Below are 14,942 nucleotides of genomic sequence, written 5' to 3' on the forward strand. Positions count from 1 at the left end.
GGCGAATCTACTTGTGAATACGCCCTTGGTCCGCATTGCCATGGAAACGGCGCTGGTCCTACCAGCCTCCGGGTGGAGCAGGGGGCTGTGCCTCTCACACGGGGGAGCTGGAGTGGCGGGTGGCTGAATCCTGCCTTCAGGATTCCCCGTCTGCAGACCCCCCCCCCACCCTTGAGTTGCAACACCCTTTCTTCAGGTGGGTTACAGTACAATTGGCTGTGATTACAGCGCTCCATCTATTCACTGTTACTGATGAAGTTGCTGCTTGATTGAGTTACAGCTTCACCCATTTGCCTTGATTAGACTGTTGCTGGAAATGTATGGATTCAATGAAGCTCCAGCGCTTGTCGGATCCCTCAGGGTGTTTCTAAATTTCCCCACATAATCTTTCTGGCTAATCTGTAGCGTATGTCATTTCTGCAAATAACTGGTCTCCCCCATTACATTTTGCATCTCCCTGATTTTATTCTTGCAAAGCAACTGTGTCTCAGATTCCGGGGGTGACTCTCCTGCCCTCACCAGTTCCGACCAGGCCTGGGACTAACTCCCGATGATGTCGAGGCAGCAAACCATTCTCGCCTTTCTTTTCCTCTCCTACTGTCCATTCCTTTGTTACGACTCCTTGCAAAGAGTGAGAGCTTTCCGTGAATCCTCCACGGGGGCCTGGGTCTAAGTTTATGTCAATATCTTCTGTACAGAAGAGGCGCAGAGCAGTCAGAACCGCAGTTTGTTAAAACAATAATAAAAATTTCTGACAGCTCAGTACACATTTTTAAAAAACACAATTTAGTTTATACCCAGCCCCTGGCATTCAGGCTCACTTTTTCGTAGGTGAAATGGGGTCAGATGATAGCTCTGAACACCCCCCCTCCCGCTTCCTGAGCTCGGAGACATCGGTTCAGAGGCAGGGGCTGGGCAGCCCCCAGCGTGAGGCCGATGGCTCACGCCTTTGCTCTTGCCGGAGGTCAGTGCAGCAGGGGCGTAGGTTTTGTTCATTCATATATTTGATTTCACAGAAACTTCTCCTTTGGATGAACAGTAGGAAGATTCCTCCCAGTATTCACAGAAACCAAGTATCGGAGACTTCCCTGTGGCTCCTCCAGAAATATTAGTCTAGCTGGGCGTTGTCTAAAAAATGTTCCCCCCGAAAGGTTCAGTAGAATATGAAGGACTCATGGAAAGTGTCAGTGACTGAAATTCCTTTGGTCTGAGTAATGACCGCATTGGCCTATGTTCCTGGCGTGCTGTTAAGTTAGTCCTAGTTTTGCAGCATTTCCGTTATCAGTTCCATTTGTACAGTCAGACCCACCCCGTGTTTGTCTCCGGCCCTACCCTGGGTTGCTCTCAAGTTACAAAAGAGCCCTGGCGGCTGTGGCTGGGCTGGTTGGAGCATCGTCCTGTGCACCAAAAGGTGGGCCAGTTCAGTCCCCAGTCAGGGCACATGCCTGGGTTGCAAGTTCAATCCCTGGTTGGGATGCATTCGGGAGGCAACCTAGGGATGTTTCTCTCTCTCTGTCCCTCCCCTTCCCTCCCTCTTTCGCTCTGAAATCGATAAAAAATAAATTTTAAAGGTACAAAAGAGAGGTGCCAGTTTACAAAGTTAAATATATACAAAGACCTTTCTGTTTTCTTTCCTCATACATCCCTACCTGGCAGGAAATGTAATCTCTTGACACATAACCTGAAAAACTTGACTTGAGAGGGAAAAACAGAATTACAAATAACTTTCTCGGTATGTTTTTTTATTTCAAAAATAACTTTCCTGATACTGAGCATGATCATTCCCCAAAGGCTTCAGGTAATTCTCTCCCTCTAAGTGTGTGGCTGTGCTACACGCACTTTGGGGGCAGAATAACATTTTGGCTTACCTTCAGATACCTCGCTGACAGATCTAATAGCATCTTATCTCGAACCCATGTGTCCAACAGCCGCACATAAGCAGAACACGGTAGGGTGAGCAAAACCAGCCTTTGAGGAGATAAAATACAGGCTCCCAGTCCAGGCAGTAAGTTCCTAGGACTTATTCTCAGGATGAACTCCTACCCCTTAAATAGGTCCTGAGCCTATTTACTCTGTGCATGATTTTCGCAATAACTGACCATATTCCAGACCTCAGAAGACGGAAGCAGAACTAGGAGGCAGGTGAGAAGTGGCTCATTGGAATACACGCCGATAAAAGCAAGAAACAGAGACATGCAGGAAACTGCAAGCAGCAGAGGTCAAGAATTCAGAATGTAAGGGACCTTTTTATTAAGTTTTAGAGCCCTCTTATTATAGTACAGAAGAGTAATTTATATTCTGTTTTTATTGATTTCAGAGAGAGAGAAAGAGAGAAACATCAATGATGAGAGAGTCCTTGATCAGCTGCCTCCTGCAGGCCCCCTGCTGGGGATCGAGCCCCAAACCCGGGCCTGTGCCCTGACTGGGAATCGAACTGTGAGCTCTTAGATCCTAGGTTGACGCTTAACCGCTGAGCCACACTGGCCGGGCGGTAGTTTAGTCTTAATGATAACACTGCGTCTTCAGTTTAGTAAACATTTCATGAACAGATGCCCTGTAGACAGTAGAAGGTTCTTTATTCAGTGCCCAGCACGGGTTCTGGCACCGACTACAGGAGTTCAACTGCTAGGTGTTGAACAGACTGTGAAAATGAACCCCACGGAAACACACCGGAAGTGAGGGACATTATATTGTGACTTTTTAATGGGACTGTGTCAAGAGAAGGGTAGGACCAAGTTAAAAAGATCAAGAATAAAGCCAGTGAGCTGGTAACAGAGTTTTAAAATAATTGATGAGGAAGCCATCGGAGATTATAGAAAAAGGTCAAGAATATAGAGCTTTGAAAAAGGCAGAGGTAACAGTGCAGCGCGGGATTCTAGACCCTCTGAACGCGCGGATTAGAGATTTAGGAAGGCCGTCAGTGAGGCAGGCGCATCAGAGCCTCGGCGACCGCCAGCCTCTGTCGGGGCGGACACCGCGACGCTCGGGAGAGGCCGGCAGAGCAGGGGGCGGAGGGGCAAAGGGAAGTTCGGGTCAAGGATGACTTGACTATTTGGGGCCCTGGGGAAATTCGGAGAAAAGATTGCAAAAACAGATTACTGTCTAGCAAAACTGGAAGGAAGGCTGCGTTCTCTAGAGAGGGAAGGAAGAGCCGGGCCGGCATGGCTGAGCCCATGAACCAGGAGCTCGCGGTTGGATTCCGGTCGGGGCCCAGGCCCGGGTTGCAGGCTCCATCCCCAGCGGGGGCCGTGCGGGAGGCAGCCGGTCAAGGACTCTCACCATTGATGTTTCTCTCCCCCTCTCCCTTCCTCTCTCTGAAATCAATAAAGACATATTAAAAAAAACTTTGTAAATATATAGGCAAGTAAATGGACACCATTCTGCTTCCTCATTTTGTGCAACTATGTAAAATCCCAGGACAGGGGTCGTGTGGTCCATTTCTTGCTACTATACCTGACGGCTGCAATGCATCACCCTTTACGTAGGCACAGGCGATAAGTGTAGGCTAAATTCCTTTAAGTGGAACTGTTAGATCTAAGGTATGTATATTCTTTTTTTTTTTTAACTATATCTTTATTGATTTCAGAGAGAGGAAGGAGAGGGAGAGAGAGAGATAGAAACATCAATGATGAGAGAGTCATTGATTGAGCCCACAACCCGGGCATGTGCCCTGACCTGGAATCGAACCCCGATCACCTAGATCCCAGGTCGATGCTCAACCACTGAGCCACTCCCGGCCGGGCTAAGGTATGTATATTCTTAATTGGGATAGACATTGTACTAATGTCTAAAAGTTGTACCAATTCACCCTTCCACCAGCAAAACAAAACGACAGCGTTTCCTACGTCCTCAAAAAAATAGGTTTTCAGACATTTCGGTGTCTGCGAACCTGATGGAAAGTAAGCGCTGAGCTTCTTCCACGCTCTCCTTGGCCTGAGCAGGCTGGTTTCTTTCCGAGAACGGCCGTGGTAGCTTACTTGGCCTCCCCTCAAGGAGAGCGTAGCTTACTCTGCTTCCCCTCAAGGAGAGCGAAAGCGGGGGGCAGGCCAGCCGCTGGCTCGTCGCCGGCTGTGACTAGGCCCCCTGAGTGGCCCCCGCCGAGGACTGTGCTCCAGGCACAGCCCGTGTCGCAGATGCCACGTGGCAGTGGGCGTTTCGCGTCGCGCTTCCCAGGAAGCAGGGCTAAGCAGGGCCCCGCAGTCAGCGCTTGTAAATGTATCGGAGCAAGGCCACCGAAGTGTCACAGAGTAAAGTAACAGGCCCGAAGCTCCAGGCTCGGAGCTGCCCTGTCCTCTGCCACCTTAGGCCCTCACCTCCCTTCCTGCCCTTCTCTGCGCCAGGGCTGATGGTCTCGGCCCACCTTGGGGACAGGGCTCTTCAGCGCGGCCCTAAGACGTTCGCCACAGGTCCCTCCCGCTCGTCCAGATGTCAAACCCGCAAATGTAACCTCGTGCTTCGGTCATTTGGGAAATCCTGAGTAAGCGATTTACGTAGTTGCGACAGATGCTGATGCATTCATCGCACAATAATAAAGGATAATATTCTTACAGCCATTGATCCCATAAGAAAAGTCTTGAAGTAGTGGGAAGCTGTTGCAAGTTTAATTTTCACACGAAAACCCAGATTTCATCCTTGATAACACACACGGACTGTTGTTTTCTTTTGAAGGATCAGGCTTACTTTATTCATTTCCAGTAAAATGTCTCCCAAGTGCCCAAATCTATACAACCGTCTTTTCAAATAAAATGGTGCTTTACAGAAGCATTGGCCAATTTTAGCTCACAACTCCATCACACAAGTGTTTTTTCCCCAGACATCATACTTCTGTTTGTAACAGACATCCTCTGAGCATAATTCCCACTTAGCACGGAGAATATTAACAGGACACACAGCCAGGGCCTGACATTTTATAAAACTGATACTATTTCTGCTTCATCAAGGACATTCATAAGAGAAACTGGCATTGTTTTTTCAATCGCAAGTGTGCGGTGGTGGAAAATATGACCATGATTAGCATAGCTTGGTGCCAGCGTCCTGATTTAGGCTAATGTGCTGGCTGCCTCGCCCATCGTTGCTTTTACACCGTCACTGGGAATGTCAGCACAGGGACGGAGGGACATGGTGCCTTAGTGTATCGTGGCAAATGTGAGGGCTCCATGGACCGTGTGGAACCGTCTCAGGAGCTCCTGGCCCAGGCGCCACTCTCCAAGCGCTGGCCTATCACAGGGATTCCAGCCCTGGCTACACATTAAAAGAATATGGGGAGCTTTTAAAAAAATGCCTATGCTAGGGCCCCAGGCCAGACCAGTTAAATCAGAACCACTGAGAATATTTTTTTTAAAGCTTCCCAGGTGTTTCTACTATCAGCAAAGTTGAGAAATGGCCCTGGTCTGTGGTATTTGCACCTGTTTTCAAATCTATGTCCCTTCTGATTTTTCCCAGGTTCTTTGATGTGCAAAGAGCACTTGCCTATCACTCTTTTAACTCATTCAAGTCTTATACATATTCTGAAAGGACACTTTTCAGACTTTAAAGAAAGCTATAAGAAAGCATTCATGAGCTCTCACCTCGCTTGTCCAATTAATTGAAATGTTTACTGTATTTCATTGCTTTTTTTTATTAAAAGACAAATAGTAAACTAAAAAGCTTACCTATTTTTTTTTCTTTAAAATAAAAGCCAAGGGACTAGCTTGGAGTAAGTATTGATTTAACACATCCTCTCATAATTACTCACGTAATGGAAATGATGCTCCAGCTAAGCACTTGTATAGTTAAAAACATGCCTGACGCTGGATAAACTCAAAAATGTTTTCTTCTTAGTTCATCACAACACTTGGTCTTAAAGCCATTTGGTTTATTGAGTATTTATTCTGTTATTTCCTTTGGCTTTTAAAATTGATTATTGATTACTGCATGAATCTGTTCTTGGAAAGGAATCTACTTTTTTTGGTATTTTCTAATAAGGAAAAAAAAATCGTATTGCAATTAATGAGATTTCTTATACAAAGCACTTTGCTCAGCTGAATTTCACTGGACAGGATATTCTGGCCCTATGCAGACAGAGTTCAGCTTGCTGATATAAACTACACAGTAGCTCCCAATAGGTGACAGAATTCCCTAATAAAAACTGGACCATAAAGCAAAGGTTGACAGTATTATAAAAATAAAGTTTTCTGTTTATGACTTCTTTTCCTCTGAAAAATATAAAATGTGTTTAAAGATTATCTTTTTTCCACTACCCCTCTCACCTCTAAGCACAGTCTTCCTTTCGTTAAAAAAATTAAAAAGGCTGAGAGTCTCAGATGACTGCAGATCTCACACATTATTTCTGACATGGAAGCTTTGCTTGGGAAAATATTTTGGAACAGCGAGTGTGTTAAAGGGAGCAGCTGAGTCTCGAAGTCGCAAAGCTCTTGCGGCGATGTACCCTGGGGGGGCGTGAGGCTGTGCTGGGGGGGGGGGGGCAGAAGGGAAGGAATGCAGGGTCATGAAAGGACTGTTAGGGCACAACGCCCAGCACCTGCCCGCTCCCTGACTTGGGAAACTCACTGGAGGTCTTCGAGCCTCCGTGGTTTTCCTCCCAAGATGGGGTGGGAAGGTCCATCCTACTTGCTCTGAGAATTAGAGGGAATACATTTATTTTGGTTTATAGGCAGTTGTGCAGAAGTTGTCTTCGTTATGGTCTAGATTTGGGGCCATTAGGTTGAGGAGGGGAAATAGGGCCTGAAGGAGACAAGACTAGCAGGACCCAAGGCCTCCAGCCTAAAGGATGGGGGCAACCTCAGCGCACCTCGAGTTATTTCTGGCCTTCGGGGGTCCTAGTTCCCTAACCTACTGCAATACGTGGGTTTTGGGTTCTCATTTGGAAAAACCACCTTTGAAAAGATACATTTTTGACAACACTGGCCTGTGATTTGCCAGGTAACTTGCTCTCTGTGAGTTTCCGTGTGTAGGAAGTTGGGGGGGTGACTGGTGGGAAAAGGAAAGGGGCAGGGGGGGGCGGGGAAAGAAGGGCGGGGACGGAGGGGCAGGAATTCCAGTCATTGCTCTCGATTCCTGCCCTTTCCCTGGGGCTGCTCGCGGGCCTTTGTAACCCGAGCAGTTTCCTGCGGTCACTGACTCTTCCTTTCAGCACCTGCCCTCGTCGGCCCTGTGTCCTGCAGCTGAGGAGCGTTCACTCGGCGAGGAGACATCGATTCCTATCGTCCAGTGGCCTAAGCCGCAGGCTCGTCCAGCGAAGGTGTTCGCACTGGGCAGGTACAGTCCGATCCAGAGCCTTTAATCCCTCCCTGAAAGGTTCCTGCGCGAGAGGGTTCACGGGTGGAGCGCGGGCGGAGCCTGACATCCAGGCGCGTGTAATCCACGTTCACCGCCTGCTTCAAGGGGCCCCCAAGAGTGAGGAGTAGGGCCGACCCCCAGCAAGCAGCGAGGAGCACTGCCCTTGCTGTCACATCCGCTCCGTCCCTGTCCTCCACATCACCCCTTCCCTAGAAGCTGGGCTTTTAGGAATCGGCCTAGTTTATTTTTAAATTGAAAATACAGTATGTTAACAGCATCGAAAAACAGCGAGGTAGCCCCTAAGGGTCCCAGCTACCACAAAGGTATCGATTTTTACAGGCTATCCTGCACTTGCATAATTTCATGTATTTGTGATTCTATTTTGTAGATGGATCCATTTTTTTTTCTCAAAGCCTGTGAGTGTTAATGTAGCAAGTAATCTTCTGAACCTGAGAATAACTGAGAGAAGATAGTGATTAATTAGATCCAGAGAATTCTGGAGGAAAAATGAGGGTGGTGTGTTCATCAGATGCAGGGCAAAGATGCTTACGGGGGGATTATAAGGCATGTCACGCGGCATTTGGGTGGTCTTCACCGCTTGGATGGGTGCTCTCCCCCCTTTTTTCCACTGCTATCTGTTTTCTTTCCTGAAACACCTTGGGTTCTCCAAAAAACCTGGGCTTTTGAAAAAGCTCAGCCCTATTCTGGCCAAATAACCAAGCCAGCAAAATCCCCCTTCCTCGTAGTCCCGGTCGTTCCTTCTCTGTTAGCAGTTTGATGGACAGAGTATTGGACGAATCAGGCCCCAGGGGGAAGTCACTTGGCCTTTGCAAACCTGGTGTAGTTGTCAGTAAAATGTGAATGCAAACACTGATCCTGTCTACCTTACAAGGTGGTTGTGCAGATCAAAAGTATCAAAGTCTGGGGGAACTTTCAAAAGCCTGAACACAGAGCACAAATGCCAACAGTTGCATAGGACCGAATGACATACCTTACATTTCATTGCACTGGCTTGTCCATCTATCATTTCTAAGCAGCTTAGCTGAACGTAAGAGATCATTGCTACACGGGGTGAGTGCCTTGCTGTGTGTGTGCACCGTCTGGAAAACGCTGGGTTAGCTACAGGGCACATGGGGACAGTCACAGTCCGTATCATAATTCACTGCAGAGGACCATTAGTTACAGGGGTGACTTAAATCCACCTAGATGAGCTCCTTTCTACCCAGTTTTAGAAAAAGCTACTAAAATGTCATTAAGAAAATGTTAACTGTTTTATAAACATCCAGGACGTATTTACTCTGCTGTCCTTGTCGTTGATGCAGACGTGATGCCTCACTCAGGGCGGGTCTGAGCTGACTGAGCAGGACTTGGGAAGAGCAAGCTGTGTGTCCTGTCTGCTCTTCTCTGGGGGATTACACTTCCTTTCGTTGTTCCTCTCTGTGGACCTGCCTGATTCTAGAACGGCATCTTCTTAATCAAAATTGTTTTATTTTGAACATAAAAGCAAAATAAGCAGGTCTTTTATTTTAAAATTACTTGATGGAATCACCTGGAATTTATCTTACCTGCAAAGGAATGGATTGGTTTAGTGTTTTTTTTCTTAGTTTTATTAGAAAATGTATCATAAACTTAGGTGAGAGCTATTTGGTTCAAATGAAATCAGGGGGGAAATGTGGCCTTAGACACTGGTGGTGACAAATAAAGGGCCATGGATATTGGACTCTCCCGACATTGGAAGGAGCCTGGGGCTGCTTAACGAGTGGCGTGTGATAGAAAACATGCCATGTGGTTTCCCTGGCTGGGTCATAAAAGGTCGTGCCTTCTGCCCCATTTTTTTGAGATGCTCTTTTTGGGGGAAATTGGACAGTATGGAGGAGGTCCTGCTACCCCGAGCACCATACTGGGTGGAGAAGCACCTCTGGCAGATCCAGGGAGAGAGACCCAGCCGAGTTCCCAGCCACCAGTCAGCCTCCGGTGCAGCCAGATGGGTGACCCTCTGGGACACCTGGCCCAGGAGGCCCCTGGTGACTGCGGCCCCAGCTGACATATGGACCACAGCTGCAGGGGAGGCCCCCCTAGCCCTTCCCAGACTCTGACCCAGAAAGTCATGAGCAAAATGAAATAAAACACCACTAAGACTGGGGATCCGTTTTTACACAATATTAGCAGAACTGTAGCTCCCAAATTAATATCTGTGAATCTTAGTAAGGCTAATGTACATTTTTCAAACAACCAAAGTTCCTATTCCTGGTTTTTTCATTCTTTGACCTGTGGGCTTTCCAAAGAGTCATTGCAATGCGTCGCTTCCTTCGTCTACAACATGGGGTTATCTATTGTTCAGAGTTTTCATAAAGCTTAAGCGAGAATACGTGTAAAAATCCTCTAAGAAGGGAGCCTGTGTCAGCCTCACCCTTATCCTACACTTAACTACTACGTAATATTATAATATAAATATCTTATAACAGAGACGTTCTGTTCGTTTTTCTACAAATATATTTTTCAAAGAGATATTGAAGATATTTTCTTACTTTCTCTAATACCGTTTATTGTTGGATTGAGGACATGGGTGGAAACGACGCAGTTCAAGTCGAGGTACACAGACGCGCGCCCCTTTAGACGGCCACTGCCGTCCCCTCCTCCCTGTGAGGCGCTGTGGGCTTTAGGGGTGATTTGCGATCATCATAAACTTTTCGTCTGCCGTTATTAGAGCCCATTGCAGGATGTGAGGATCCCCGAAAGCCGTTACCACTCAGGATTTATGACGAAACCGCCGTGAGGCAGCTCCCTGCCGCTCAGTCATGTTCACGCTCCGAAAGCAGCCCAGCCAGGGCGCGTTCGGGAGTGACCTTGGCCCCTCCAGGGCGCGCGGTTGTGACAAGCGAGTCAGTGCCGGGCTTCTCGGCATCAATCCCATTGGGAAGCCATGGCCAGGATGTCCTAAAGGCTAGAGGCCCAGCTTTATTTCGGGCTCCTTCCCCCGATTATAAGGGAGCTGTTCCCAGCAGCGTGGGCCTCGCTGCGGCCTGGGCCACCTTCCTCATCACTGGCGTCCGCTGAGGTCCTTCAGGACGCAGGCTGCGGGCTCACCCTGTGCTTCTGGGGATGTGACCTGAGCCTGGGCCGCCTTCCCTGGGTCAGGCGGAGCCTTGCTGGGCGGAGAGCCAGGCTGCCCCGGACTGAGCCTCATGGGTTGAAAGGCTGCTTGGAAAGGGACCTTGTGTTTCCCTGCCCCGCGGGTATTTAGCATTTTCTAGAGTCACAGGTCGGGGCGAAGGGGGAGATGCTCTGATCACTCCTCATCCCAGGGATACAGTCTATGTCGTTTGAAGGTTTTATGTCACAGTGATCCCCTGATGTCACTCACAGACGCAGTGATGTCATCTGTAGGGCACAGAACCACATTTCACGCTCAGCTGTCACTTTCTGCAAAGTCCATATAGTCACCGAGCTTCCCCTTTAACCTGACCTCTGTAAGCGGTGACTTCACCTCACAGAGCCTCGAGGGATGTATCCCGACCACAAAAATAGGACTTGGCATTTTATATTTCAACTGTGATTCGGGTTCGATATGATAAAAAGATAAAGGTGACGCAGCAGGGAAGACACAAAATGTTATACATTTAAAAATAAACGATTACGAAACAAACATGGAAATAAAAGAAAACAAAACCAACTTCAGCAGAGGATCAGCAACTGCAGGGAGGTCTGTGTATAAAATGCTTTCCTTGCAGGATGATCGAGTGGGTGGAATTTCACTGTCACTCGTGGGAGTAAAGTTCTTGCAATATCTTGAGAAAAGCAATTTTCTAAGACTCCCGAGGGTGAATGAATGCTTTTATTTTTGTAGAGTTACATCCCTCGGTTTGCAAAGTCCCACATCTCTTAACCTAGTTCTGGAGAAGGTGCCCCTGGGGCTCCAGCAGAGACAAAAGAAAGCTGTTGTCCAGAGTCCCCCTTCCAGGTGGAGCCGGGTCCGATGCAGCCTAATCACCATCCATCAGTCCATTGTGTGAGTCCCACATGGCCGAGAGCCACATGGGCGAATGCAGGGCAGCGTGCCCCCTGCCACAGGAGTCCCAAGAGGGCAAGGGGGCCAAGAGCGCAAGAGAGGGAGCTTTCTTTGGTCAGGAGTTAAGTATCTCAGATTTCCCGCCCTTGCAATGGCCACGCCTGTTCTGGCCGCGGACTTGCTCCCAGGTGTGTGACTGACAGGTGAGCATCTTCCACGTCACCCAGACCTCACTGGGCATGCGCCTATTGCCCACCCCTGCCCCCAGCGTCCTGTGGGCAGCAGACAGCGACTGGTGACTGCAGCGTCCTGGCAAAGCTGTGTAAATGGCACCCTATGTTGTCTAGTCTCCCCTTTGCTCCTTGCCTGCTAAATACTAACCAGGTTATAGTAATGGTATCGCTACGAATGGCACACAGGTGCCTCTGCCTCCTGCCGTCACCTCCCAGCACAAGACAGAAGCACAGAGACACATTTTTGGCAAATATTTTCCAACCATCGTCTCGGGTCTCTCTCCCTGTGGCAGCAGGGATCTGGGCTTCCTGAGCTATGACCTGGTGTCTGTCACAATGAAAAAGTGGGGTTCACGTGCCAAGAACACCTTCCAGTCTCCCCGACACGTGGAATGAAATCAAGCAGAACACTTTACCGACGGTCTCAATTCAAGTCTTTTCTGAAAACAACCGTTGACATTTGCATGGCAATCTTTCAGCAAATTGGGTCAAAAAAAGACATCCACCTCAAATATTTCTAAAGAAGTCTACCTGTCTTTTTAAAAAAAGTTCTCAGAGACTCATCAATGTCGAGAAATCCCTTTCAAGCCCCCCCTCAATCGCCGTCACGCTCGCCAGCTGACATTTCCTTCCACCTCCCACGATTTATCTGACACCCCGCGTATCAGCAGTGCGCCACCGGGAAGATAATTGGAACCGAGAAAGCTAATCCGCCTTTCTCCTTCGACTGTCAGAGGGGAAAAAAACCCATGAAGTCACAGCAAATACTTTTAAAAGCACAACAGTAGAATGTCAATTTCCTGACTCAGCAACGCAGAGGAAAACGCAAGTGCGGCTCACAGAGGACCCGCCGCCTCCGGAGCTGGGTGGCCTAGGGCGCTGTCCCCGCTGGCGCGGGGAAGCTGCTGGAAAGGCCTGGCAGAGCCCTGGCTCCCGCGTCCCGGATGCGACGCAGGCGGGAGAGGTGACCGTCTCTGAGATCCTGCGCCTTCCAGATCCGTGCGCCTGCCCACGGTCTCTCAGCAGACGTCCCGGGGAGGCCATCTCAGGTGCAACCGGGGACAATGATTTCGGAGTAAACCTTGCAGGAAGCAACGCCACGTGGCCACAGAGTTAATCCAGGAGCAACGTGGACCTGGGCACAATTTTAACGCGATGCTATTCACAGACCCGCATCTTCCTCACGTCCCGAAGTGTAGAATTTGGCTATTTCCTATGCATTGGAAACAAACGCTGATTGTAGAAGTTTCTGCGTGTGGAAGACAAAAAATGTGACGACCGTATCCCCCCGTATGTCATGTCGAGAAGTGAATCCTCGAAGGTATAATTATTTTGCCAAGGACAATTCCCACGAGGTATTTTCTCTCTCCTCTCTCTCTCTCTGGACAGGAAGCCCCTGGCTTAGGGACATGTACCCACCTTTCCAAGATGGGGGACATGCCCTCACGGGAAGGAAATGTCTAAATGTGCCCTGGGCCAGCTTTCCTGAAAGGGCAGGGAGCTGCAGGGCTCTGAGACTCTCCCGCACCCCCTCCCGCCAGCCCGCCTGGCCCAGCGAGATCGGGGGCTGGATTCTGAAGCTGTTCGCGGACGTCCAGAAGTTAAATAGAAAAGACAATTCAAATGTTCTATTTTCTTTTCTACTTTGATGCTAACGTCCTTAAAGGGGGAATATCTGGGGGAAAGATTGTGATGTTGGAAGCCTGAAATTTAATAGTGCGTAGGCTGGGCCTGGAATCCCGCCGGCCGTCCAGGTGGCCTGTTAGCACACTTGTGCAGGGCGCCGAGAGCGGGAGAGATTGCAAGCCCACGGCCTGCCACGTCGCGCTGCTTGACTGCCAGACCCCCACATACGCAGCCATTGCCGTCACTGGTCGATGTGTTTGTGTTATGAAAGCTTTAATGGGGTTAATTCTACCTCTCGCTCCAAGCTCAGGAAAGCAAGACCTATTTCCCTCCAGGCACCGGGAGTAGTCAAGGCCTCTGCCCTGTCCCCCGTTTAAACTTGGAACCGCCCTCATCAGTCTTAGCCACTGTCGCATCCTGTGCTTCTGCAGGATTCCCTTACAACCGATTCCAACGTCACTCCATACAAGAGTTTTATTCCTTCCTTCCTTCCTTCCTTCCTTCCTTCCTTCCTTCCTTCCTTCCTTCCTTCCTTCCTTCCTTCCTTCCTTCCTTCCTTCCTCCCTTCCTCCCTCCCTTCCTCCCTCCCTTCCTTCTTTTATATGAAAATACGTATTGATTTCCAACTAAGATTTCGGCCTTCTGCTAGCACCTGGGGAGACGGTATTTAACACAGAAATAGTTCACCGTCTTATCACGTAGGAAGGACAATGACAGGGAACAACACAGTGTGATAAGTGTTATGAGGAGGGTGCGCCCATCGGAGAGGCCCGATCTGGATTCAGGAGGTGAGGAAGCCCCTGGGACAGTGGTGGGGTTTACGGTAGAAGGTGGCAGGTGCAAGAGAGATCCCTGCAAAGGTGGGGTGGGGCTGGACAGAGTGGGGGGGTGAGAGTGGGTCTGGGGCGGCCAGCAGGGACCATAGCATCGCACGTGTTGAGATAAGCCCCCTATCCCAGCACCAGTGTAGTGCTGAAAAAGCTGTGTTTGTTACGACGTTTGGGTCGTAGTAAGATTGCTCCGGCTGGGGTTTAGAGAGTGGGTCCGAGAAGGTCAGGTCGGTGGCTGCTGGAAGAAGCTCCACGAGAGAAGATGAAGGCCAATCCGTGGAACTGCCGGGAAGGAGGGGGAATAGACGGGCTGGAGATCCTTAGGAGGGAAAGTGGGCTCTGCGACTGACTTTATGTTTGGTGGCAGACGAGAGAGTGTCAAGGCCTTGAACCACCGGAGGGATGGTGTCGCCATCCCCTGAGACAGGAAACACGGCAGAAGGAGCCTGGTTAGTGAGGAGATGAGTTGCGTTCGAACCTGATGAGTTTGGGATGATTGTGGGGTAGCCCAGCGGAGCTTTGGGGCAGGGTGTTGACCTGCGAGTCCAAGTTTCAGAGAGAAAGGGGGGCGGGTAGAGGGAGGGAAGGAGAGAGCGAGAGCTGGGGGCCTTCACTTCGTAGCTGAGAAGGGAGCCCAGGGGTGGCGGAGACGGGTGGGGGTGGGCGAGGGTCACGAGGCCCGGGATGGGCGCAAGGAGAGCATGGAGGTGGAGGCAGGGGAGAGAAATCAGGCGCAGCAGCCGGGGGAGCAAACCGTGGGAGCCTCGCCACCGAGGCGAAGCATCTGGTCCCGCGTGTTCTCTCTGCTGTGTTTTAATGTTCCCCAAAGGAGACAGATGCGAAACCCCAGGGAATTCAAGATTGAAGATGTACTAAGAATACCCATATTTAATTCTGCCCCACCCGCCCCTTCTGCTCTGTGCCCCAGGCCTGCTGACCCCATCCCTTCATCTCCAGCTGCGGCGT

The 14,942-nt window shown here is 49.6% G+C and overlaps 1 protein-coding gene across 1 annotated transcript in view; it reads right to left on the bottom strand.

The window, feature by feature from the left end:
• Nucleotides 1-7,051: 7,051 nt before the first annotated feature.
• Nucleotides 7,052-14,942, bottom strand: part of AGA (aspartylglucosaminidase) — a 29,748-nt gene continuing 21,857 nt past the window's right edge. Inside the window, exon 9 of the mRNA XM_087814066.1 lies at nt 7,052-7,300. Coding sequence (XP_087670192.1) covers nt 7,215-7,300 — 86 coding nt within the window. The 3' untranslated portion in view covers nt 7,052-7,214. The remainder of the gene's footprint in view (nt 7,301-14,942) is intronic.

This window comes from Miniopterus natalensis, chromosome 2, assembly GCF_054644295.1.
Source record: "Miniopterus natalensis isolate mMinNat1 chromosome 2, mMinNat1.hap1, whole genome shotgun sequence".
NCBI lineage: Eukaryota > Metazoa > Chordata > Mammalia > Chiroptera > Miniopteridae > Miniopterus > Miniopterus natalensis.